This window comes from Bos indicus x Bos taurus, chromosome 8 (genome assembly GCF_003369695.1).
Source record: "Bos indicus x Bos taurus breed Angus x Brahman F1 hybrid chromosome 8, Bos_hybrid_MaternalHap_v2.0, whole genome shotgun sequence".
NCBI lineage: Eukaryota > Metazoa > Chordata > Mammalia > Artiodactyla > Bovidae > Bos > Bos indicus x Bos taurus.
The window spans coordinates 63,101,366-63,127,736 of NC_040083.1; the positions used below are offsets into that span (position 1 = coordinate 63,101,366).

The 26,371-nt window shown below is 47.9% G+C and overlaps 1 protein-coding gene across 2 annotated transcripts in view; it reads right to left on the minus strand.

The window, feature by feature from the left end:
- Window positions 1-591: 591 nt before the first annotated feature.
- Window positions 592-26,371, minus strand: part of GABBR2 (gamma-aminobutyric acid type B receptor subunit 2) — a 369,523-nt gene continuing 343,743 nt past the window's right edge. Inside the window, exons 14-19 of one of the 2 annotated variants that reach the window (XM_027549741.1) lie at window positions 14,156-14,266; window positions 11,314-11,538; window positions 9,337-9,519; window positions 8,830-8,959; window positions 5,892-6,009; window positions 592-3,163 (exon numbers count right to left, since the gene is read on the minus strand). In XM_027549741.1, coding sequence (XP_027405542.1) covers window positions 2,998-3,163; window positions 5,892-6,009; window positions 8,830-8,959; window positions 9,337-9,519; window positions 11,314-11,538; window positions 14,156-14,266 — 933 coding nt within the window. In that variant the 3' untranslated portion in view covers window positions 592-2,997. Of the gene's footprint in view, window positions 3,164-5,604; window positions 5,751-5,891; window positions 6,010-8,829; window positions 8,960-9,336; window positions 9,520-11,313; window positions 11,539-14,155; window positions 14,267-26,371 lie in introns of those variants that run through there. The other variant, XM_027549742.1, reaches the window with a different exon arrangement.

The window sequence follows — 26,371 nt, forward strand, 5'->3', positions numbered from 1 at the left end:
GAGCTGTAGACTGAGGGCCAGTATGGTGAAGGAAGTGTAGTCTGTAGGGCCCAGGGGAGGTGGGTGATGTATCTGGAAGGAGCTTGGGACCAAATCTCCACAGGCTGTCATGGCCTGGAGTGAGAGTCAGGCCCAGGGAGGCAGTGAGGCTTCTAAACTGGTCAGGAACCTTTTGGTTGCAACTACTGGGAACTGAACTTGAACTAACCTAGGCAGAAAGAGTGATTCATTGAGAGAACCGACAATCTGAAGACCAGGGGTCTGCTGTCCTTCAGAAACAGCTGACCCTGTGCTTGGACACCACCATCAGGACACATCTCTTGATCCTGTTTCTCTCTATGCTGGCTTCATTTTTCTCTTCTGTGGGCAACTTCTCTGCCTTGGAAAGAGACTTACTGGCCCAGCTGAGGTCAGGTTCCCTCCCCAGGACCTATCACCAGAAGGCAGCAGGGCTGCTCTGCTCCTGTCTGCAGAGGCAGCATCTGAAGGAAGGGACATGCTGGGCAGACTCCCCCAGAGCTACCCCCCGAGTTTCTGAGCAGAAGGCTATGGCCTGATCTGACCTGCATTTGGGGAAGAGTAGGCATTAAAGACAGTTTTTTTCCTTTTATTCATAAAAACAAATTTGCAACAATTTATTAAAAATTTATACCATGCAATAGGGGTATGAGAAACTCCTCATTTACATTTGATTCTGGCAGTTCCAGTCTAATTTAAAGCATTTGTGCACTAACGTTCATTGGAAAACACCTTCAGGCTGAAGCCTCTTAGGAAATGTATGGTGTGTTTGCTGCATATAAAAGAACAGAATCGTTAAATAGCTAGAGTCACTTCTGTGGGTCTTGTTATTTGTGGGGAAATTAAAAAAAATTGGGTGAACCTACAGTATCATTAAGACAGAGAATGTACTGTGTGGGTTACTCTAGAAGACTGTGCACGCTCAGGAGTCACAACGGGTCACAGATGCACACACTCACCTCCGACTGTCCGATACTTTTGTTTTTTTTCCTGCTATGCTGGATTAATATTTCTACAGGTATTGTTTTTGTGTGTGTGTGTGTGTGTGTGTGTGTATACATTATGTACAATGAATTGTCTCTTTCCCCTTGAAAAATTAAATGTGATCCTTTAAATTAAATCTGGTTTGGTGAAATCAAGAAAGCAAGTAAATACTGTAATACACAGTGAGTGACAACACCGATTTTTAGTGCCTAAACAGACAGTGACTTCAACTTGACCTGTGATGTGTTAACATTTTTTTCCCCCTAAAAGCTACGTTCCTCCATAACCTCTCTTTGGGGGAGCAGGGGGGAATGCTATGCTACGTGAAATAGGGTGTTTTGAAATGTTGGCGATGGTTGAGACTCCCATGGGCCCTTTTGTCAAAACCTGGTGGTGACAGCGCTGTATTCCTGACTTCCGTGGTCTGGGAAGAGATTATTGCCTGCCTGTTGAAGCTGCCATTAGGTTTCTTTAGGGAGTTGAGCGACTGCTCAGTTGTGCAGACGTCCCGGACACTGTCATTCAGGCCTTTCTTTAGCAGAGAATGAACCTGTCTAGGAATGTCACAAAAGTCATCGGGAGCCCCTCTCCAGCTGGGTGGATCCTGGCAGAGGGCTGTGCTGGGTGCTTCTCTGGGCTGCAGCCCTGACTGTCCTGAGGGCTGAAGGTCATGGTCATCCTGATACCTCACGGGTCAGGGACGCTTCACTGATCGGTAGGAAGCTTTTCTGGACAAGATCAAGTTTTGATCCTCAGAGCGACCCTGTGAGGTAGGCAGGACGGGTGTTATTTCAACCCCAGTTTGTTAGTGAGGGGAAACAGGCTCAGAGAGACACAAGAGACCTGCCCAAGGTCATGGAAGGAGTTAGCAGTGGAGCAAGGGCCTGAACCCAGGTCTGTCTCACTCCCAGGCCGGTGCTCTTTGGGGTTCCTTTAAAAGGGAAGAGTGATCTTATGAATGAGAATCACTATGCTGATTGATTACCCCACCCCGCCCCTCACCCCCCACTAGGGCAGAGCCCGCCAGCTTGTCTGGATGAAGGCTGCCTTCTGGAAGGTAAGGGAAGCGCTCAGCTAACACTCTCCCCATGACTACAGGGGTGTTCTCTAGCAGATGCCCCCGATTCACTTTGGTCATAAACAAAGTCAGTGGAAAAAAACAAAACAAAACCCCAGCCAGCCCTTGGGCCCTGATGAGAGAGGTTAAAGTGCACAATCTTTCTTTATCGTGTTTGCTGGGAACGGACATTCTATGATTAGCTCGGGTGCTCCCCTTATTATGGGGAGCACCTAATAGGAACACAAAGACATGGCCGACTGTGGGTGAATGCTGCAGAGCGTGTCTGCAGTGACGTGCCCTAAATCCCCACGGTCCCGGAATGGGTGTTATTGTGTTAATGTGTGAGTCAGCCTACTCCGGTACCCCAGCCCTCGGCCCGCAGAGCTGTGCCCGGCCCCACTTCCCACAAGACTCCCTGTTCCAGGAAGGCTGCAGTTGGCCGGACTGGCCGCTGGAGGCCTGGCTGCCCTGCCTGCCTCCTTCCCCAGAGGGGAGAAGGGCTGGCCTGGGGGGCCACAGCCAGTGGCGTGTGTGGAGAGGCAGAGGTGGTTTCTCCAGAAGCCTTCGCCTCTTTTCAAGGCTGCTCAGGGCCACTCAGTGACTTCTAGCTGGAGTTCTAGCAACTTTCTCCTTGTCTAGGATTTTTTTTTTTTGCAAAGTTTCAAATATCCTAGCTCCTCTTCCTTTGCAGACATGAAGGAAGAGGTCATTTTCATTCCTCTTCTTTGTGAAAGAATAAAAACTTCACAAATAAGGCGCGAGGTCAGGTGCCAAGTGCCCCCCATCCTGTGCACTGCATGCCATCTGAGCAGTCCCACAAGGCCAGCCGTGGCGCCAGCTTCTCCACAGCCAGAGCTGACAGTGTTCCTGCAGCAGCTGCCTCTGCTCTGTGTGGTTCTGTCATGGGGGAGGCCCCGGCCCCAGGCCTCCCACCCTTACAGGCCCGAGACCATAACTCGGAAAGAGGGTGGCACGTGTCTGTGACGGGGGCTGGCGGTGGGGCTGACGCAGGGGCTGACACAGCTGGCGTCCACGCCTCCAATGGACGGGAGGTAGGCGTGGTGGAGGATGGGGAGCTGGAGGGACAGCCGGCGCTGGATGCTGCGGCAGGGAGAAAAGAAGGGAGGAGTGTTAGTGAACGCTGGCTGGTTGTGCTCACCAGGAAGGCCCCTGGACTCGCTTGGGCCAAGAAGCTGATGGTAGGGAGTGCAGTTCTCTCTCAGTCCAGGGTCTGACTTCCTGTCATCCAGTCACTTACCTATCTGGCAGATGTTTAATGCAGGCCTACCTGTGCCAACTGCTGCCCGGCAATAACCACGGTGACAGTAAGCAGGGAGGAGGCAGGCTTCTTGAGCTTCCAGTGCTTCCTAAGAACAAGACTTTGCCCTTTGAACAGGGCTTTGCTGCAAACACAGACAGTTCTCTACTCCTGCAAGTCTGCAAATGGACTTGGCTTTGGGTTCCATCCCTGAAAGGCTTCTCAGCTGCTCTGTCCTTGCTCATTGGCATCCCTGATGCTGGCCAGTTCCAAAAGGTTCCTTCCTGGTCTTGTGGCTTCTTGGTGACTAGTGTACTCTTTCCTACACTGGAATGGGGCATTCAGGGCTCCCCAAGATCTGCTTCTTGCCAGGTTCTTCAGGTGAATATTCTACCTGCTCCCACCAAATATTTTACCCTCTTGTGGCTAGTTTTCCCTAAAACCCTGCTTATGGGCAGTCTTCCAAGCCTCTGCACATGCTGTTTTCCCAGCCTAGAAAGCTCTTCCTCTGCTTTCCCTCTAAGGTCCAGTTTAAATGTCATCTGTTTTGTACTACCCCCACCCCCACCGCCAGAAAATGAGCTCTTTCCTCCTCTGAGCCCCCAGAACCCTTGGCAAATTCCAAGAAATGCAGTTACAAAAAACAAACAAACAAACAAACAAACAAACAAAAAACGACAACCTGGGGCTGGGTAAGCAGGATGACAGAGGAGGAGCAGAGACTCCCTGCTCACCGCCTACCCTTCTGCCTGCCTTCTCATTAGTCCTCATGGCCAGCAGGCAGCAGAGTCACCTCAGTTGTTGTGAAGACTGCTTTGGGGGATGTGCACGGGCCACTGATCCCCTGCTCTGCTGCATCTTGTACAATGCTCCACTGCATCTGGGAAGTTGCATTCCCTGAACTCTTAGGCCTCCTTGTGTCCCACAGGCCATTCAGGTGGGAAAATCCCTAGACCTTCACAGAAGCCACTAGGCAAAAGAAGTATTGCTAGTCCCATGATAAAGATGAGGAAAGGGTACAGAGAGCCTGCTCTTCTGGGTACAGAAACAACCAGAACCAGGGAAGGTGAGGCTTCTTCTGATGAAAGACAGTGCTTTATGGGTGGTAAATCAACGCACAGGGTACCTGGTGTGTAGGCAGGGTGTTGGTGAGGTTCTGAGACTCATGGAGCCAGAGGCAGTGCTACCCCCGCTCCCTAAGGACCTGCTGGCCAGAATGGTGTCTCCCAAGTGCTCATGAGAGATTAGTGTGTCGGAGACCTCATTTTGAAATTCAAGTTGAACTTGTATAATGTCATTGGTGTTGGCAAAGAGTCCAGGAAAATGGGGAGCTGGAGAATGAACCTGACCTGGGAAAGGGTGTTGTGCCTGAGCACCCTGAGCAGCGTGGGATCTGTGTCCTGCTGTCAGAGCCACGTGCTCTGCTGTCTGTTAGGATCCTGTTTGCTTTTTCATTAATTCAGTGCTGGAAGCTGCGTTCAATCCAAGGGACATAGGAAGGACTTACACCTTACTTTCAAGGTGCTTGCATTCTAGTGCACGGAACTCATAGGTAGATCACTGATGAGTGCCATGTAACCATCAGTGATTACACTGGACCCATCAGCTTCAAGGCCTTGGAGTTAAGTGGGTCGAGAGGCTCTTAACTCTGTGACTACATGGCCCCAAATGACACTGCAGTTGGTGAATGGGCTCCTTTTGCTGGCTCCTCCCGCCATGTTGTCACTTCCTAGGGAGCAAGTTTCAGGGTTGACATTTCTAATTGCTGCTTCTAATCTGCCGTAAACTGGGAAGAACTAAAAATTACCAGTGGGGACAAAGCTGCCAGAGATGTCCAGGGCTTTGCTTAGATGTCACATTCTCATTGAGTCTGCTCTGACTTCCCTGTGTAAAATTATGATCTCTTAATTTTTCTCCAAAGCACCTATCATTTACATACAGGGGTTTGCTTTTTTGTTAAGTTATTGTCTTGCCAGATAGAAGGTAAACTCCATGAAGGGAAGGATTTTTGTTTTCTTCACTTCTGTGCTTGATACATATAGGTCTCAGTAAATTAGTGTTAAGTAAATGTATTCATTTTACATGTAACAAAGGCTCTGTGCCTGCTAAGTTGGTTCAGTTATGTCCCACTCTTTGTGACCCCATGAACTGTAGCCCGGCCAGGCTCCTCTGCCCATGGGATTCTCTAGGCAAGTATACTGGAGTGGGTTGCCATTTCCTTCTCCAGGGGATCTTCCTGACCCAGGGATTAAACCCATGTCTTCTGCACTGCAGGTGGAGTCTCCTGCTGAGCCATCTGGGAAGCCCAACAAAGGAAGAGAACATGGGATTTGACATTGGACAGACCCAAGTTCAAACCCTATCCCTTGCATTTGGCAACTGGTAAGCTTTGGCAAGTCACCTCGCTTCTTTGAGTATTAGTCTTCTTATCTGTAAAATAAGCATTGTAATTTGATCTGTATCATGAAATTACCGTAGAGTTCAAATAAAGTAATGCATGTGAAAACATGGTGCCAATTGTAAACTCTTGTGCAGTACTCTGGCAATAATTCCAAAGGAGAAGGTACTTACTGTTCTGGGGAGTTTATATCTTCTATAGGATCTTTGCATGTTCGAGAGGGCTCTGTTGTGTTCCACTGTAGCTGGGGATTTTGATCGAGGTGATTTTTTAAAACGGCCTTTCCCCCATCTGAATGCAGAACAACAAAATTGCAATAATTCTATTAATTAAAAAAAAAATCAACAATGTATCCATTTATAGGATACTGCCCAAGAAGGGAGAATGCAGAAGAGCCCATCTTCCCTGAGTTCTCTAAGCGCTGGTCCCTGAGCTGCTCTCTTGAGCCCAAGGCAGGGAGCCTAGAAGCTCCCATCCAGGGATGGACACGGCATGCTGGAGATGTGGATGGTGCACCCTGGGACCTCCCTTTCTATAAGAAAAAAGGGAATCAAGTTGACCAATGTAGGTAACATCACTTAGTAATGAGAGGTTCTAATATGAAGGTTCTCTTCTTCGGTGTGTTAGGGATGGTAATGACAAAAAAAAAGGACTCCAAGATTGCCACAGACTGAAAAGAATAATAATAGTAAACTGTTGGTGAGAGTATAAACTGTCATAATCTTTCTGGGAGGTACTGTCAATAAATATCAAACACTTTAAAAAGTATGTTTCTTTTACTCAGAATTTCCACTTTGAGAAACTATCCCAAAGAAATAGTTAACAATCTGTGTGACGATATATACAAGATGTTTAAATCACTATCCTTTACAATATCAGAAAGTTGGAACTAACCCAAATTTGTGCAGTAATAATGGATTTGTTATTTACTAATATGTACAAATGGGGCCTCCAAAGAAATACTGCGTAGCCACAAAACATGATGCTCTCAACCTTCTTTGTACTTCAGAACCACCTGGAGAGAACTAAAGAAATATAAAAACATGATCTTGACCTGAGAGATCTAGATTCATTTGGTTTGGAAAAGAGCTTGGCTGTTTTCTTTTTCTGCTGCAGGGGGCAACCTTATATGTATGTCATTTTGCATCCACGTGAACACAGTCAATCCTCTTCATTCACGGATTCTGTGTTTGTGAACCTGCTGACATCTGTCTGTAACCCCAGAGTTGAACACCCATGATACCTTCACTGTCATTTGATAGCACACACAGAGCATCAAAAATCTGAGTCACTCTCCCAGCTGAGGTTGAACAAGGCTCTGCCTTCTTGCTTTAGCTCTCATGTTATAAGTATGCTTATTGTGGTCTCTGAAGTACCACATTGTTCACAGTTCTGGGTGTTGTGATGGCGATTATTTCACTGTTTAGAATGGCCCCCTTGCCTAATGCTGAAGTACTGTCCAGTGTTCTGGTCAACCTCTTCTTTTGTGGTTTCTCTGTTTTACAGAAAAGATTCCCCTTCCCCTGCTGAGATTACAAAAGAAACTCTCCTATGGCTTCTTCTGGTACATTCATGGTGTCACTTTCTTATATTTAAATCTTCTATCCATCTGGAATTTATTTTTGGGTAAGTTGTGAGGTAAGGATCTAACTTTATTCTTTTCCAGGTGGCTACCCATTTATCCCAATGAAATGTATTGAATAATTCATTTTTCTCCACTAATTTGAAGTGCCCAACAAGTGCCCAATTCCTTGTTACTTATCTCAGTCTAAACTTTTAACAGTCAACCCTCAATATATAAGAATTTTATAATATTGTTTATAAAATAAAATACTTATTACTTATAAAAAGAAACTAAAGATTTTTCATTGACTTAAACTGATTTTATAAAATTAATGATATATGCTAATGACAGGATGAAAGAATAGAGAAGTATATAAAATGAAATTAATTTTCTCACCCACTCTCCTCACATACTGTCCCTTTCACACAGGTAGATACTGTTAACAATCTGGTGTTTGTTCTACCAAATCTTGTTTAAAAAATGCACTCATACAAACACATATACATACATGTGTGTGCATTTGTGTATATCTTAATTCTGGTCTTCATTGAACTTTTCTTAGAGATCATTCCATATCTGCACAAATAGATTTTTGTTGTTTGGTTACTGAGTCATATCTGACTCTGCAACACCATGGACTATAGGCTGCCAGGCTCCTCTGTCCATAGGATTCTCCAGGCAAGAATACTGGAGTGGGTTGCCATTTCCTTTTCCAGGGGATCTTCCTGACCCAAGGTTCAAACCCACATCCTCTGCATTGGCAGGCAGATTCTTTACCACTGAGCCACCTGGGAAGCCCTGCACAAATAGATACACCTCACTTTTTAACAGCTGTATCATGTGCCTTGTTTGGGGTGTATCGTAATCAATAAAACCACCCCAAATGACAAACAGGTAAGTTAATGCCAGCTTTTCTCACCTACAGGTAGTGTTACAATAAGCACTGTGTGTCTATACCTTTGACCATGTGCGACTGTTTCCAAGAGGCAGCCTCTTGCTAGGGGAATCGCTAGTGAATGAGCTTAACACCTGACATTTAGAGAGTGCCAGACCAACTTCCAAAACATTGCAGGAAAATGTCCATTTCCGTATGCTCTTAGCAACACTAGTGATCTTTTAAAAATTTTTTCCTAAATGTAGGCAAAAAATGGACTGTTGTTCTTCAAGTGGTTGGTGGGACTGAGCGTCATGTCATCTTATAGACTATCCCCTACCTGTACATTGATGAGGTGTGTTTGAAACTGTAACGTTGGGAGAAGTATGAGTACATTATTCACTAAGAACAGCGTGCCCCTAATCAGAACACTGGGAATACTGGCCATGCTGTGGACACGTGGAGCTGAAACCTAGGGGACTGAGGAACAGAAGCGCCGTGCATAGGTGGATCCCCAGGTGGGACTCCAAACACTGAACTGTGCTCAGAAGTCATGGGTTTCAGACACTCCAGCTTGGCTTGTGGGACTTCAGACCTGCCCTGCACTGCCCCTCTGAGCCTCAGGGTCTTCATCTGTAAAATATCTCATACCCAGGGTCCCGCCTCCTCCTACCTGTGCTCTCGGTGAAGTTCCCCAGGTTGAGGATGTCGTTGAGCTCTTGGTAGTGGTTCTGTTTAATGTAGGTGGTCTTTTCTGGTGTGTCCTGCAGCTGCATGGTGACCTCTTCCAAGTCTTTGTCCAGCTAGAAGACACAGGCTCCAGCTGAGTGAGAGCTCCTGCCCTGGCCCCAAGTAGGAAATTGAGTTTTCCCAACTCATTGCTATAATCTGGGGGCTCACAAATCTCTAAGAACTCCTGTCAGAGAACGTCTTGAATTGGGCATCGCTGGACCCCATAGCCTGGGCCAAGGGGGCAATAAACTCCTGTCAGATTCTGTCTAGTTTACGTTCCCCCAGCTCTTGTTGCAGCCATAGTGACAGGAGACGGGGCTGCACCATCACGATGTGGCGATGCTCTGAGGGGATGTGGTGGGAAGTGGCAGCCCGGAGAGTTCCTGCACAAGGCAGAAGGGCTCAGGTGGGAGGACGGGGCCCTGATGACCAGCCCTGTGGGAGGTACCTCTGTGATCTTCATTCGCAGGCGATGGTTTTCTGACTGCAGGCCCTCTAGGCGGGATGTGCTTGCTTGGTTCACGCTGGTGACTGAGGTGGAGGTTTTAGAATCTTCTTTCTTCTGATTCTGAGTGAACTGGAATCGTCTGTTCTGAGTTGCTGCGTCTGGGTTTGTTCTCAGAGTGATGAGCTGAAAAGACAAAGGAGGGCTGAACAAAGGACTCTGGGGTCCATACTTCCCCCATGTCCATCCAGCTGCTTCCAGGGGTCCTGTGCCAGAGGCAAGATGGGACCCTGGGAACCCCACAGTCTGGGAGTCTGGAGCCCAGGCTCAGGCTTTCTCCGTCCTTTTGTTTTGTTTGTGCCCTTGGGCAGGCCCTTCCTTTTGCTAGGTCTTGGTTTTTTCCTTGCTCCTAGATGTCTGGTCTCCGGACCCTGATTCCATGAGAATCCCAGCCATCCTGCAGAGCCCAGCCAGTGCCCCTTAGCCTCAGTCCAACTGAGCCTCATTCTGCCTTAGGCCTTACTCCACACAGAAAATAAAAACAGGTGTAGGCGACAGCTGTGAAGACAGTACGCAAGCTTGTGCTTGTTAGAACCATGGCCACAGCCTCTGTTCACCAGGACCTCATGGTTCAGAGGCAAGGAGCACGGATGGAGAAGGGATCTTCACCAGGCCAGAGTGCTCACCATGCTGCTCTGGGCCTGGGCTTGGATCCGTGGAGGGTCTTTGGAAAGATGGTGAGGATAAAGGAAGTCTAGGGAGAAGGAATGGCAAATGCAAACACAGGGAGGCCTGGGGCTCAGGGTGCTGATAGAGAAGGGCAGCTGTATGGTGGACAGAGTTCTTTGGGAGAGACAAGGAGATCCAATGGTCCTGGAAGGCAGTCCCGTGTTGGGGACTCGATCCTGGAGCCAGGAACGCAGTGAAGAGCTATAGAGGGTGAAAAAGCAGAGTGAACCGATAAAAGCTGGGCTTAGAATCATCTGGCATCTCTACAGGGTGGAGGGGAAGTAAGAGTGCAGGCAAAGAAGCTGTGGTGTTAACCTGGAGCCTGGGAAGGTGTTGACAGCTAAAGGAAGGAGTGTCTGCCAGAGGCATTCTAGAACAGAGCTGACACTGCCTTGCCCAGGAGGCCACAGGAGCCGTGGGACCCCAGTGGTCTCTCTCCCCCTTTTCTAAGGCAGATGCTCCCTAACTTGGGTCAATGGCTTCTCAGCTGTTTCTGTTTCCTGCTCCTCCTCTTATTCTTGAAGGTCAGGTTTCCCTCTATACAGATCAGCCTAGTGCAGGGGTCAAGGCCTCTGGTTCACCTGCCCACTGCTGGATAGGATAATGTTTGGAAAATATCTCTCAGGTCAGCCCTGCAGATAAATGAAAAATATAAGTGGTTATTAAAAATGGTTATTCCTTTTGATCCACTAGTACTACTTCTGTGACTCCACCTTAAGGTTATAATTAGAAATAAGGAAAATGTATTATGTAGAAAAAAAAAGTTCATTTATAATATAAAAATCTGGAAGAAACTGTAATACTCACCAATAAGGGATCAAGTGGATGAGTAAATTACAGTACTTGCCCTCAATTATGATTATAAACTGTGGGACAGTACAAAGGGCAGAAGTTAAAAAGGCAAACTACAAAGTGTACGATAATTGTAGCTATATCTGAAAAAGCGTCTCTGCGGAAATCATTTAAAAAAAAAAAGACTGTTAATCAGAAATACTAATAGTAAAAAAAACAAACCATAATATTAACAGTGATTATTTTTGGGCAGCAGGACTATGTAAGATTTCTGAAAAATCTGGTTTTGCTTTTCTGCATTTTCCAAACTTCCTGTGATGTTAACTGTGGTCATTATTATTATTATTTTTTAAGTGCATAAAACTTTCAGAAGCGGAAGAAACATGGCAATCCCCTTGTGAGGGAGCCAGAGGCCAGATGCCGGGGAGGTGAGGGTGGGCTGTCGGCGGCCGCCCATACCTTCGGCACGAACACCAGGCAGAGGGTGATGGTGCTGCAGAAGATGATGACCAGGGCCACAATGCAGAACTGCACGTTTGGCTGGTCCCGCGTCAAGAAGGACACGGCTGCCCCAATGATGCACATGATCCCCACGTTGTAGACGCTCATCCCGATGTACTTGCTGTCGTTGAGCGCGGGGATGCTGACGTTTCGGGTCTCCCAAGCTAAGAAACAGCCGAACAACTGGAACAGTGAACAGAGAGGGGAGATGGTTGTTAGCAAGTGGCGGCATGCGCTCCTGCTCTGAGAAGCGACAGAGCTGAGGGTTTTTCTGTTACTCCTGCCTACGCTGCAGTAAGGGCCAGCGGGATTGCTGCTGGCCAGGTCTTTTGAATCTCACAGTCTGTCCCCACCTGTGGCCCTGGGTTGAGTCCTGCCTAGGAAATGCAGAGTAGGGTGTTACACTGTCTGTTCTCCTTTTACTTCCACCACTGGTTTACACACAGGTTCACAGGAGGCCTCAGTGGGAAGGAATTTCAGACACGGTCTCAACCACATCCCCTCCCTTTACAGAGAGCCGGGAGGCCCAGAAAGGAGGATGGGACTTGCCCAAGGCCACAGAGCAACACAGTGATAAAAGTGGACTGTCTCTAGACAGTCAGGCATGTCTTTTTCTCTTAAACCAGGCAGAACTCATGTGTCTAGGACTTGTATTATCCTCCAATGCACCGAGCCACCAAGAATAGTGAGACTCCATTTCCTAGTTGTCCTTGAAGCTAGGTACGGCATATGACTGGGTTCAAGACAGTGGTTCAAGAAGTGGTGTGTATAAGCTCCAGGAAGTGTCTTCAGAGGAGAAGGCTATTCCTCTTCCACCTTCTTAGTAGATGGAGTGGAATGTGATGGCAGGAGCTTAAGCAGTCATCTTAGACCATGATGTGGAAGTTGTATGATGAAGGTGAAGGAGACGAGATCCAAAGGGCTCAGATTCTAGGAGCCTCCACGCCAGCCCTTTTGCTTACCTGAGAGGGAAATTATCTATTCTTAAACCACTATTATTGTGAGTTCTCTGTCACTTGCAGTTTTGAAAAGTGAAAGTGTTAGTCACCGAGTTGTGTCTGACTCTCTGTGACCCCATGGGCTGTAGCCTTGCAGCCTTCTTTGTCCATGGGATTCTCCAGGCAAGAATACTGGGGTGGGTTGCCATTCCCTTTTCCAGGGGATCTTCCCAATCCAGGGATTGAACCCGAGTCTCCTGCATTGCAGGCAGATTCTTTGCCATTTGAGCCACCAGGGGAAGCTCTCACTTAAAGCTCTATTCCTGACTAGTACATTTCCAACAGAAATGAACAGGATAGAAGTCAAATGTGATCTGAAGTAGGATGTGCTCTGAAGTACGCTCATCCCAATGTACTTGCTTTCATTGAGCATGGGGATGCTGATGTTTCAGGTCTCCCAAGCTAAGAAATGACCGAACAACCAGAACAGTGAACAGAAAGGAGAGATGGTCGAGGGTTTAGCCTCCCCTCTGAGGGTTGGGCAGGTTGCAGAGAAGGTGCAGAGGGGTGCTGGGTGGAACGGTGGGGTGGGCGGGAGAGCTGACCACAGCCACTGAATGGTGCAGGGGCCTTGGCTGGGGTCCAGCCCCTCCAGGAGGCCATCCTACAAAGGGTTCCTTTCCCTCTGGCTTTATCACTGAAGAAGTCTGGGCATCCAACAGCTGCATGAACCAGTTAACATCATCCCAAGGGCCTACACTATCTCATAGGGCTTCTATCCAGATAAAATGAGAGGATGGATGTGAAAGCATTTCATAAGCTGGTATATCCATTATAAGTTAATAATTATTTTGTAATTTGTATTTTTACAACCATAGTTGTTTCCTCTCTTCTAGGTGTGTTATCTTACAGACTGTTTAATTGTTATTTTAAATTCCAATCAGAATGGGAACCAGAAGCCCAGGAAGCAAGATACTGAGAGAGGGAAGGAAGCCACACTGCTGAACGCCTGCTTCATTCTGGTTTCTTCAATCCTACAGCTGGGTGTGGCTGTCTGCATCCTAGACAGGAGGAAGCAGAGGCCGGGCAAGTCCACAGACCTGCCTGGGTTCTTCTGGCAATGTGTTGCAGGGCTGGATGTGTGTCTGGGTACCTCCTCTCTGCCGCAGAGGCAGACGGTGGCTTAACTTTCCTGTGGAAGGATCTGAGGGTGCAGTGGCCAGTGTCCTGACCCTGAAGGTATTTAGGTGCAGGTGTGTTTTGCACAGGATGTGGAGAGAAGATTCAAGGGTCAACCCAGGATACGGTTGGGTGGAACTGCCCTTTCAAGTCCTTCCCAACCTTAAAATTTGACAGTTGTGTGAGGTGGGCTTGGTATGTGATCTTTGTATAACAGATGAATGGAGTGGAAAGAGTATTGGGTTTGGAGGTTACCAGGTGGCCGCCAGCAAACCCTTGAACATGTCTGAGCCTGACTTTCTGCATCTGCAAAAGGAGATGATTCCACCCACCTCCCACAGGATATGAACATGCACTGGATGTCAACAGACCGCTGTCAGGGAGCAGGACAGTGGCAGCTGGGAGGCACACTCACAGGTTTGGGGGTTATTCTGCCACTTACCAGCTCAGTGACCTTGGCAAACCAAGCCTCGACGTCCTCATCAGTGAAATGGGGATATTATTTGTATGTATCTTATATGGTTGCCGTGGGATTGAAATGGTACGTGCCCGGCACTGAGAGTGGCAAAGAGCAAGGGCTTAGTCCTGGGGGTTCTGCTTACTTTTATGTTGACGGAGACCCCTAGAGAGGGAGCTCTGCCAGAGAAATATCTCCCCTACTATGCCTGTAGCTCTGCACCTACCATGAGAAGCCCCTTATAGGCATAGACGATGCCAAGCCAGATGGTCATGTGGGTGTTCTCACAGTGCTCCAGGAGAGGCCGGATGGAGATGTCCCGTCCTGCTGGGTCCGGCTGTGTGAAGAGAAAACAGAAACCCAGGGATGGCACCGGACACCCTCCTAACAGGCAGGTCCCTGTTTCATAGCCCATTTCCATCCCATGAGCCACAGCCAGTACTACCATCCAGGAGGCCTTTTGAACCCCATCTCTTGTGTTCCGTGGGGCTCCACCCTCAGCCAGCATTGACTGCTTTCTGTTTGTTGGTTGTGATTAGCTCTAAACTTCAGTTATCTGAGTTTTTTATGCCTTTCCGACTTGAATCAGAGCGAAGAGAGTAGGGACTGGGTCACTTCTGTGCCATAGGACATAGCATAAGACCTGGCCCAGAGCAGGCATCCACCCATAGCATGTGTTAAAAGAGTGAAGGCAAGAATGAGGCAGAGTCAGGGCAGGAGGCTTCGGGTTTCTCTGGAATTAACTTGGGTAGTTGGAAATGTAGTATCTGGTGGCTAGACCAAGCATGGGGCCTGCCACACCCCTTGAAGGAGACCCTCGTGCCCACCACCTCCAGGGAGGAAGCAGTGGTAGCAGCCATGTTATGCACCACATGACGCACTCTGGGCCAGAGCTGATTTTACAAGGGGTAGACACTCTGAACTTAGGCAGCCAATCCAGAGGCTTGTCAGAGACCTATGCACTTTCCTAGTGCAAAGTGCTCTGCCTCAGAGGGGTGGTAGAGAGGATTCAACCCGAGCGTCCTTCTCTGAGGAAAGTGAGCTGAGAAACTCCAGGAGAGAATCAGCCAGATGGTGGTAAGAGGAGAAAAATACAACCAGAGAATGAAAAAATATAAACTGTACATATATTTTTAGTGAGCCATTTGAGAGTTAAGTTTCAGACATCATGGCCCTTCTTCATCCCTAAATAGCATGTATTTCCTAAGAACAAAAAGATTCTCTTATATAACCACAGATACCTACCAAATTCAGGAAATATAATATTGATACAGTATATTATCTAATACACTACCTATTTTTTAATTTTGCTAATTGGTCCAGTAATGTCCTTTTAGGACCCAGTCAAGGACCGTGTGTTACATTTACTTATTGTGTCTGTAGTCAGTCTTGGAACCAGCCCTTTATCCTTCAATCTTAAGACCTCAGGAAGCCTAAAAATAAACCCACATACAATTACAATCAATTAATCTTTGACAAAGGAGGCAAAAATATAAAATAGGAAAAGACAGTCTATTCAGCAGTGGAGCTGGGAAGGTTAGCTGTATGTAAAACAATCAAGTTAGAACACACCCTCACACCACGCACACAAAAAAACCAAAATGGCTTAAGACTTAAACGTAAGATACGACACCATAAAACTCAAAGCGAGCAAAGGCAAATCATTCTCTGACATAAATCATATCAATGTTCTCTTAGTCTCTCAAGGCAGTAGAAATGAAAACAAAAATAAACAAATAGGACCTAGTTAAGCTTAAAAATTTTTGCACAGCCAAAGAAGCTATTAAAAACAAAAAAAGCCAGGAAATTCTGTGGAGATCCAGTGGGTAAGACTCTGCACTTCCACTGCAGGTGCACAGGCTTGAGCCTCGTTAAGATCCCGCGTGCTGTGTGGTGCAGGCCAATACCCAAAGAAGCAACAACAAGACCCCAAAACAGTCTGTGGAGTGGGCAAAAATATCTGCAAGTGAGGCTACCAACAAGGGCTTAATATCCAAAATATATAAACAGCTCATACATACAATTCAAAAACAACGAAAAACCTCCAAACTGAATCAAAAAATGGGTAGAAGACCTTAATAGACATTTCTCCAAAGAAGACGTATAGATGGCCGACAGGCACACGAACAGATGCTCAACATCACTGATTATTAGAGAAATGCAAATCAGAACTACAATGCGGTAGTACCACCTTATACTGATCAGTATGACCATCATTAAAAAGTCTACAAATAACATGCTGGAGAGAGTGCAGAGAAATGGGAACCCTCCTACACTGTTGGTGGGAATGTGAATTGGTGCAGCCACTGTGGAAAACGGTATGGTGGTCCCTTAGAAAATTAAAAATAGCATTACTATATGATCCAGCAGTCCCACTCCTGAGCATACACCTGGGCAAAACTATAATTCAAAAAGATACATGCACTCTTATAGTCGCAGCAGCACTATTTACAATAGCCAAAACATAGAAACAACCTAAATGTCCAATGATGGATGGATGGATAAAGAAGATACATATATACAGTGGAATACTACTCATAAAAAAGAAGGAAATAATGCAGCAACATGGATGCAACTAGAAATTATCACTCTTGGTGAAATAAGGCAGAAAGAGAAAGACAAATACCATATGATATCACTTACATGTGGGATCTAAAATATGGCACAAATGAATGTATCTACAAAACAGACACACAGACATGGAGACCAGACTTACAGGTTGCCAAGGAGGAGGGTAAAGGGGAGAGGGATGGACAGGGAGTTTGGGGCTGGGAGAATGCAAACTATTAAATTTAGAATGGATAAACAACAAGGTCCTATTGTATAGCACAGAGAACTATATTCCAATCTCCTAGGATAAACCATAATGGAAAAGAATATTTGAAAGTATGCATATAACTGAGTCACTTCACTGTACAACAGAGATTGGCACAGCACTGTAAATATACTTCAATATAAAAAAGACCTCAGCCCACGTCAGTCTTTCGTGTCACTGGCATTTCTGAAGATTCCAGGTTATTTTGTAGAATGTCTTTCCATTTGGGTTTGTCTGAATGTGCTTTCATGACCAAATTCTGGTTATACATTCTTGGCAGGAAGCCTAGGTAAGTGAAGTTCTCATCTCCTCGGTGTTTCACATCAGGGTCACTTTATGACACTTTGTCCCATTATTGGTGATGTTTGTGATCATTTGGTTGAGATGATGTCTACCAGATCTCTCCACTTCAGAGGTACCTATTTCCCTCTTGTAATTAATAAATAATCTGTGGGAGATACTTTGAGACTGTGTGAGTATCCTGTTCCCCCACAAACATTAGCTCAGTGCTTGCAGCTTCCATTCATGATTCCTATTTTGAGTCATATTACTTTGGTGGCTGCAAGATGGTGATTTCCTAACATTCCATTTAAGTACTTGGCAATATACTGTTAATAAGATATTTCCTTTCCTGCCACTCATTCATGTATATCAGTATAGACTTACGATCCTTTTAGACTCAGTGTTTTATAATCCATTACTGTTATTCATTTTGTTTGAAATTTTCCAGATTTGGCCAGTAGGGAACCCCTTCATGCTGCCTCCTGTGGTTTTTCAATATGTCCTCATAGTTTTTTGGGAGCATGTTCCTACTTCTAGGCATAAGATGTTCCAGGCTCTCCTTGTATTCTCCTTGCTCTAGCCTTGGAATCAGCTATTTTCCTGAGGAGTTCTGGTTCTTTTTAGCAGAGAATAGTATTTAGAAACATATCTGGATACTTGATGTGCTCACTGATCCTGGGCTATCATTACTTCTACACCCTTTTATCTGTCTTTCTATCTGTCTATCTATCCATCCACCCACCACCACTCTAGCTATCTCTTCATCATCTATCTATAGATATAAATAAAACCCAATACCACTGCTTCTTGCTTACTCTCCCCATTCCATATTTGCATTTTTATTCTCCCTCAGTGAGATCCCTGGTTTCTAGCAACATCAGGATGTTCACCCATTTTCTCCATTCTATAACAGACACAAAATAGTTTCAAAATCGCTACATCCACACACTACCAATAACAAATTTACTGTGCTGAAGATTTCCTTGTAAATTTGTTTGTCTGCAGCACAGATCCCACTGAGGGTATCTCATCAAAGAACTGTGTTCTGGATGTTGCCTTTTAAGGCCCATGATAAAGCCCCACTTCTGAGGGTGAAAAGTAGGCACCCCCAGGGTCAGTCACAAGGAAGAAGGGGCATGTTGGTGGGATCCAGGGATGGGAAAGGTCTTGGTCAGGTGGAGGATGGAAACAGTATTTCTTTTAGCCCTGCTCACTAGATTTGACTTTCAAGGCATGCCATTGTCTGGGTACCTGGGGAAAGATGATGCTCCCACATGGATGCAGGAAGATGGGAGGGATGGGGCCAGTGGACTCAGGCCATTTTGTAACTAGATCATCCAGTGGCCATGTTCTCAGGATGATTCCCCTTTCATTGTCCCAAGTCACAGAAAGCCTCAGCTTAGCTCTGGAGTGATGGCCGTGGGGGCCACAAGAGCCCTCTGCAGTGGTGGCCAAGGGGAAACACCCCAGGGTAAGGTCTAGAGATTTCCTCTCCTCTGCTACCGACCCAGATTCTAAGAGTGGTGGGGGCTTCTTGATGTCCCTTCAGTGTTTAATTGAGGAGACTGGGAAGGGACTTGGCCCCAAGGTCAGCAGTGACCTAATGGCACAAGTGGGTTTACTCCAATGTTTGACAACTAAGCAGACCTCAGAATGAAGAAGCACAGGCCCATTACAGTCTTACGTGAACAGCAAGCCCATTAATGATGGTTGGGTCTGTTGTTCTACAATGGTGATAATTTATGATGAACTCGTAGATTATGGGTAGAAAGGACTGATTCTGTCATACTCCATTGTTCAATGTAATGAACAGTCCATTCATGGGAAGCTGACAATGACTGCTTGGCTTATATACCCCCATGGACAGAGCCCCTTCCTCCCACTCTTGATGAGATGGCTGCACAGGTTTTCTTTCTTTCTTTTTTATTTTTATTAAACCAGAACCTTCTCCTATACCTCCGACCACTGATATCAAACTCCTGTGTCTGCACGCTCTTCCTCAGGAGGGCAAGATCTAAAGTGAAGCATGTATTGCCTCTCCCCACAACTTGGCCTGGTCATCCTAAACTGCTTCAATTTACCTTTGATCAGCAAACCTAGAACTGAGCTCAACACTTCAGGTGGTAGGTACTAAGCACCCTTGCTCCAGATCTCCTTGGCTTTCTAAATAACTGCCTTCCATTGGTGATTCACATGTTCCTTATGGTTAGGACCCCCTAGGTGGAGGCTTCCCTAGTAGTCCAGTGGTGAAGGCTCCATGCTCCAAATGCAGCGCACCTGGGTTTGACCCCTGGTCAGGGAACTAGATCCCACATGCCGAAACGAAGAGTTCACATGCCACATGAAGATCAAAGATCCTGCCTGCCGCAGCTGAGACCCAGCCCAGCCAAATAAACCGTATCTTTTAAAAAGACCCCATAGGTAGTTTTCATGGAGCTGCAGCTAGCTCTGTCTTTTCCCTTTGGCAACTGACATTCCAGCCTCAGTACCCTTTGCCTTGTCAGTAACCCTCTCCTCGTGCCCTCCATCCTGCTCTGCTCTGCCCTCTTCAAATCCTGAAATTTAAATTCTTGTATCCGGTCTTTCAGCCCCCCATTCACCCCATTAACCGCAAGCATAGCCTTGCCTGCAGAGGTGGGAGGGAAGCATAGAGTTCTGCCTAGAGTTCGAGGGTCATGGTTGGTAGAAATGGTTCTACTCCATCTCCCAGCATGCAGGCACTGATGCAGAAATAAGCCACATGTACCTGCTGGCCATCAGTGTCTCTCTCATGTCTGTGCACACTGGTCACAGATCAGTGATTTGGGGTGGTTTTATGGGTGATGAAGTTTAGGTACTCATGGGGCTAGAGGACAGGAGTCTGAATACAAAGTCAAATGAGCCCTGCATTGAGTTTCAAAGCAAACATAACAGCCATGCCCTTTCTTGTATGATCCATCTTGACAGTGCCTGGGGCTGGAGTTCAGAATGCTCTGAGCAGTCACACACACATTCCCGACCAGGCAACGGTAGGAAGGCAGGGGACCTGGGCCATTACCCGAGCGCTTACTTGGTGTCATTGTCGTGCACAAAAGCGCCACTAGAGGGCGCCAAATAACCGTGAGGAGGGTCCGCCGGGCAGCTGAGGATCACCCTCTGCCGGGCGTACAGAGCTACTTCTAAGGCTCCGTGGGGCCACAATTGGTGAGCTGTCAGTAGCATCCTATGCTATTCGAGAAGGCACTCAACTGGCCTTAAATGAAGCCAGACTTCAGGCACATTGGAGGAACTACCCCTCTACCCCCCACCGCCCCCCCCCCCGACTCTGGGGCAGTGGGTGAAGTAGAGTTGGGGGAATATGGCGGGATACTGGGGAAGGAGGGGTCAGAGGGCCCAGGCTGTACCTGACCGTGGCACTTCCCCCGCTTCTAGTGGGCTGGCCATGGAGGCCAGCACCAGGGAGCACAGGGCATTGACCCCTGGGATCTGATGTCAGGGCCTGAGCCAGGATCTCAGGCCCACTTCTCTGTACAGTTGTGGACTGTGTTATTTCCACTAGCCTAAGACTGTTTCCCTTTTCCCAGATGACTGGCCTACAGGAACTTTCAGCTTGCTTTTTCCTCTTTTTATTTTCCTTCCTTCCTTGTTGTTCACATGGGCAATTTCCTAAGTAATCATTTATTCATTCATTGCATAACTGTTAAGTACTGCACTGCCATCTTCCAGGTAACTGTTTTGGGCATGGGGAAGGCAGGACTGATGAGAGCCGTGTCCTCAGGGGGCTTCCATTCTAGTAAGATCAGGACAGTTTCATGAGAGACGACCTCAGAGGGGAATGGGCTGGCCTCAGCCAGTAATAGCCACCCTAACACCAAGAGCTGCCTTGTCCTGAGTGACGAGTGTGCTGGTTGTAGACCTGTGAGCTCTATACATGTTGTCTTGTTGAAGGTGCACAAGAACCTAACAAGGTGTTAACCTCGTTTTACATGAGGAAACATGCGCCAAGAGGTGAAGAAACTTGCCCTAAATCTCCGGCTATTAAGTGTCAGAGCTGAATTCAAATCCAGGTTTGTCTGATTCCCAAACCAATGTTTGTTCTTTCTTCTCTGGGTGAGTCCCCTAACTGGCCCTGCCTCATATTCCAAGGAGACAGTGGGTCTAAACCTGTTCTCTAGACTGTGAGGTACTGCTCAGGGAGAAATGGCTTAATTGCTAAACACTCGACAGGGGCCTCCCTGAAGCCCCCGGAGCTCTGGGAAGGCTGTGCTTTGGTGCTGTGAGAAATCAAGCTGATAAAATGCTCTTTCTGCTTGACAGGGTGCAGTGCCCAGCAGAGCGGCCACGCCTGTCTGTGATGGCCGGAGGCTGCACGTGCTCACACCTGACTCTTGGTCCGGCCGCTGCTCAGCAGGAGGCAGGCAGACGCTGCCCGGGAAAGCCTCCCCCATCTGTGCAGTGAAAGGAGAGCAGCTGGCCTGAGAGTCCCTCTGCATGATGCAATTATTCACAATGTAGGTCAGTGGCCCCTACAAACATCCGGCTTTGTCAGGCTGCACAAGTGGACCAGCAAGGGTCTGAGCATGGCTTGAAACCTTGAGGCCTGGAAGGTCAAAGGGCTGGGTCCTCCTATAGACTCACTGGGTGACCTTGGGCAAGTCCTCGCCTTTTTCTTGACCTCAGTTTCCCATCTGCAAATGAGCCCAGGGGTTAATTTATAGTATAGTTAATGTAAGCCTGAGTAACTGAGAGATGACTCTATTTGTCTTACATCTCACAAGTGTATTTGTCCTACATCCACTCATTCAGAATCGACGTGGCCAGTAGTTCTCCTGTGCCTGCTGTGTACCGCGCACTGTGCTGGATGCTGGGGTCTGGCTGTGTAAGGATGCTTGCCTTCTTGGAGCGTGCAACCCAGGGAGGGCACAGCAATGTGACGAACCACAGGGCACAGGTACAAATAGAGGGGTAAGGGGTGTTCCTGAAGGGAACTACAAGGCTCTGATGGCTACGAGCCAGAGGACCCACTTCAGATCAGGTTGTCAGGGGAGGCTCTTCTGGAGTGGCGACATTTAGTCTGAGATCTGAATGGTGGAAAGACCAGTCAAGTGAAACCCTTGGGGGAGAGCATTCCTGGGAAAGGGAACAGCAAGGTGGCAAGACCTGAAATGGCAAAGACTTTGGCATGTTTTAGAACCAAAAGGAGGCTGGTATGGCTGGAGTGTAATAAGTGAGGGGCCAGCATTGCTCCTCACTCCTTATATAATATGCACACAAACCACCCCAGGGTCTTGTTAAAGTCCAGACGGCTCAGTAGGTCTGGGCAGGGCGAATTTCAGGGATTCCCAGGGATTCCCATCAAGTTTCCAGGGATGCTTGATGCTGCTGGTCCAGGACTGGCCTTTGGGCAACGAGGCCTCAAAGGATCTTAAGCAACAGGATGACATCTGGTCTTCAGCTTAGCAGGCCTGTGGTTAAGAATGCAGACTCCTTCAAAAGGGAACCCTCCTACACTGTTGGTGGGAATGTGAGTGGGTGCAGCCACTGTGGAGAACAGTGTGGAGGCTCCTCAGAAAACTAAAAACAGGATTACCATATGATCCAGCAATCCCTCTCCTGTCCTGATACCCAGACAAAAGTACAATTCCAAAAGATACGTGCACCCCTATGATCACAGCAGCTCTGTTCACAATAGCCAAGACATGGATACTACCTAAATGTCCACTGACAGATGAATGGGTAAAGAAGAATGTGGTGCATATACAGACAATGAGCCCTGCTCAGCCATAAAAAAGGAAACAATGCCATTTGCAGCAACATGGATGCAACTAGAGATGATCATACCAAGTGAAGTGAGTCAGAAAGACAAGTGACACCTGATATCACTTACACGTGGAATCTAAAATATGGCACAAAGGAACCCATCTATGAAACAGAGAGACAGACAGGTGGATGCCACAGAGGGAGGGGGTTGATGGAAGGATTGAGTGGGAGGTTGGGGTTAGCAGATATAAGCTTTAATATAAAGGATGGATAAACAACAAGGCCCTACCGTGTAGCACAGGGAACTATATTCAATATCCTATGATGGCAACCCACTCCAGTGTTCTTGCCTGGAGAATCCCAGGGACGGGGGAGCCTGGTGGGCTGCCATCTATGGGGTCGCACAGAGTCGGACACGACTGAAGTGACTTAGCAGCAGCAGCGTGATAAACCACAATGGAAAAGAATATATAAAAATGTATATATACATGTAACTGAATCACTTTGCTGTCAGCAGTAATTAACACAACATTATAAATCAAATATAGTTCAACTGAAAAAAGTGAAGACTGCCTTTGTCACTCACACACCTCGAGAGTGTCAGCTGACACAAGGGCAGACTTGTCATTGCATGTCTGCGTGTTCAGACCCTGGGTAGGGAGGGTGAGGAGCCTGGTGGGGGGGCATGAAGGGCGCCATGTGCATCGCCTGTGATTGTGGGGCCCTTGGCTCTGCTCTCAGACCTTTCAGGCTGCCACTGCTGTAGGTAGCTCAGCTTCCCAGGCCCCACCTGGCTAGAGATTCTTTAAAGGAGGGGGTTCCTTCCACCTTTTGACCAGCTCCCAGAAGCTGGCTTTTGGCCTCCTTTTAAAATTTTAATTTCAAAGCTGATTTTTGAAATACATGGTAAAATTGGTAGGTTTCTCTCCTGGAGGTGTGTGTATAAATGTGAGTTTGAGTGTGTGTGGCAGGGAGAGGTGGGAGCATGTCTGATGCTTCTGGGCTGCATTTCAGTCTTGAGATGCTTCTCTTGTCCTGGGAAGGCATGTGAGTCAGCACTGCCTCTTTTAGGGGAAGATTGTGGGGTGGGGCGGGGGTCCCACCAAGGAAGCCAAGGCAGGGAGAGAGGGGCCACTGGGCTCAGATCCCAAGTCCATCCCTTGCCAGCTGTGTGACTGTGAGCACGTCTCTAAGCCTTTCTGAGCCGTGATTTCCTCATCTGCAACCTCCCAGGTTTGGCACAGTGATCAAGAGTGGTAACTAGCATGTTTAGCAGGCTTTTGAAACTTGAAAGCCTGCTCCTTATGTGTAAACCATCATCATTATCTCCCACTGCAGAGAGCCACAGAGCGCTGGAGCCAGGAGGAAACTTCCAGACTTCTCTGGGGCCGGTTGCTTATCTCAACAGCAGCAGCCCCACATCTCCGAGGCAGCAAAGCTCTAAGCTGTCATTTCAAGGTAAGGTTTTCTTTTTAGACTGTTTGATTATGAGTTTAGGTGGATTTTTTCAGAATCCCAGATCCAGAAGGGACCTGTGAGATCACCCACAAGCGTTTCTGTCTGGGGGCACTTCCGGCAATTATTTCCATGTGATTTTTTGCCACGAGGGACTGTCTGTTCAGTGCAGGGCACTCAGAACCTCTGGTCTCTCAGCACTGAATGCCAGGAATGTCCTCTGGTCACCATGGCAGCCAAAATCTCCCTCCCCAGGCTTCCTCACTTTTAAACACTAAAGGGATTACGTTCTAGTCCAATTCTTTTTACAGATGGAGAAACAGGCCCAGAAAAGGACTCCTAGCAAGTGGGTGACTGACTGGAGACACAGGCGCAGGTGTCCTGACCTTGCTCCCATGCGCTGCGCTGCACTGCACAGCCTCGTGGGCTGCTCACCAGCCAACATTTATTGGAATGGACCATTCCCAGGCACCAGTCATGGCCAAGTCAGCCCCTGGAGCTGAGGGCTTTTGGGCTTATCCAGTCTGCTGGTACTGTGCACCCTTGCTCAGGTGTGCCTGGGGCCCAGAGCGGCTCGCCCTATCCTCACTGGCCCTACCTGCCTGGAGTCCTGCTTTGTGGAGGGAGATGAAGTGGAGGAGGTGGCTGGGGCCTGGCTAGGGAGGGCAAGGAGCCTGGGCTCAGCATTGGAATGCCCGGTCCTATTCAGAGCGGCATCCTGAGTTTGACCTTGGAATCTAGCAGGAAATTCTGTGGTCGTGTAAGGGTCATAGCTGAGGTAAGAATTATCTTGGGGAAGTTAAGGGCTGACAAGTGCAATAATAGGTCCTAACATTTCTAGTCACAGCTCATATATGCAGTCATATTAAGAGCTCTTTTTGATTTTGACCTCAGGAGCCAGGAATTTTATACTCATGTTGCAGGTGAGGACACTGAGGCTCAAAGAAGACAAGAGACTTGCTTATGGTGACAGAGCAAGTCAGAGGCAAAGCCAAGCCAGACCTCTGTCCTGTAAAGCAAGTCGGGGCAGCTTGGCTTCTGTGGCTTGGTCCTGCTCCCCTTCCTGTGGATACAGGCCTGCAGGGGTGCCCCTGCTCTCTGCAGGCCTTTGTCTGAGGCCTCTGGGGCAAGCTCAGAGCAGAAAAACTCCCAAATGTTGCTGCTGAATGCAAAGCCAAGAGGTGCTTGAGAGGGCTTGGGGGCGTCCACAAGGCACTCTGTGAACGGGTGATGGTGCTGCTGCTCCGCTTTACTTCATGGTCTGCAGCGCCCTCCTGGCACAGGGGTAGGGCGTCACACACTTCAGCGGGCCCGACTGTGCTGGGTAGTGAGAGACCAGGGCCCAAACTGGCACTGCCCCAGAAGAAATGATGACCCAGTGCTGAGGACAGGGAGGTGGCCCCACACCCCTCAAGAGAGAGTCACCAGGGAATGGCTGGGCCCCGGGTGGGAGCCTTCCTCGGCCCTAGGGCAGAGAGACACTCGTGCCCCTCAGGCAGTGTGCAGGGCTGCAGGTGTGCTGAACTTCACCTCTACAGCATTTAACATTTTCAGACTTCAGAGTCAGTATTTAAACCTCAGGTGATTCCACACAACACCCAGATTTCTGGCCTCTTTTGGAAATGAGAGACTCAGCAGCACAGGACCTGTCTGTGTGCCTCACTGCTCCTGAGCTGGGCCCGTCTCCACCCTCCGGTATCCTGGCCAGCACGGCTCCAGTATTCGCTACAGAATCAAACGCTTGGAAGGGCTTATAATTCTAAGGGCATATTTGAAGCAAGTGTGACAGCTGTTCTTTCTTAAGTTGGTAAAAGAACTGGAGAGAGAGAGAGAGGTGGTTGAAAGCAACTGATATGGGTGAGGACAGGTGGACTTCACTGTTGGAGAAATCACCACTGTCTTAGCAGCTGGAGGAGAATTCCCCTCAGGGGAGCAGCGACTTTGGTGAAAAGCGCTGGCTCTGGGAAGGTGAGCGTCACGGGCACCAAGTGTTCAGAGGAGGCCAGGGGCCCCGCAGGAGCCAAGAAAGGGATTGGCCAGCTCCTGGAAGAGAGGACTGAGGAGGGGGCAGGCGGCTGGGCCACCATGTTCCTCCCCCACAGACTTGTGCAGCTTTAGGAGTTCTACTAAAATGCAGGACGTGTTTGGTTG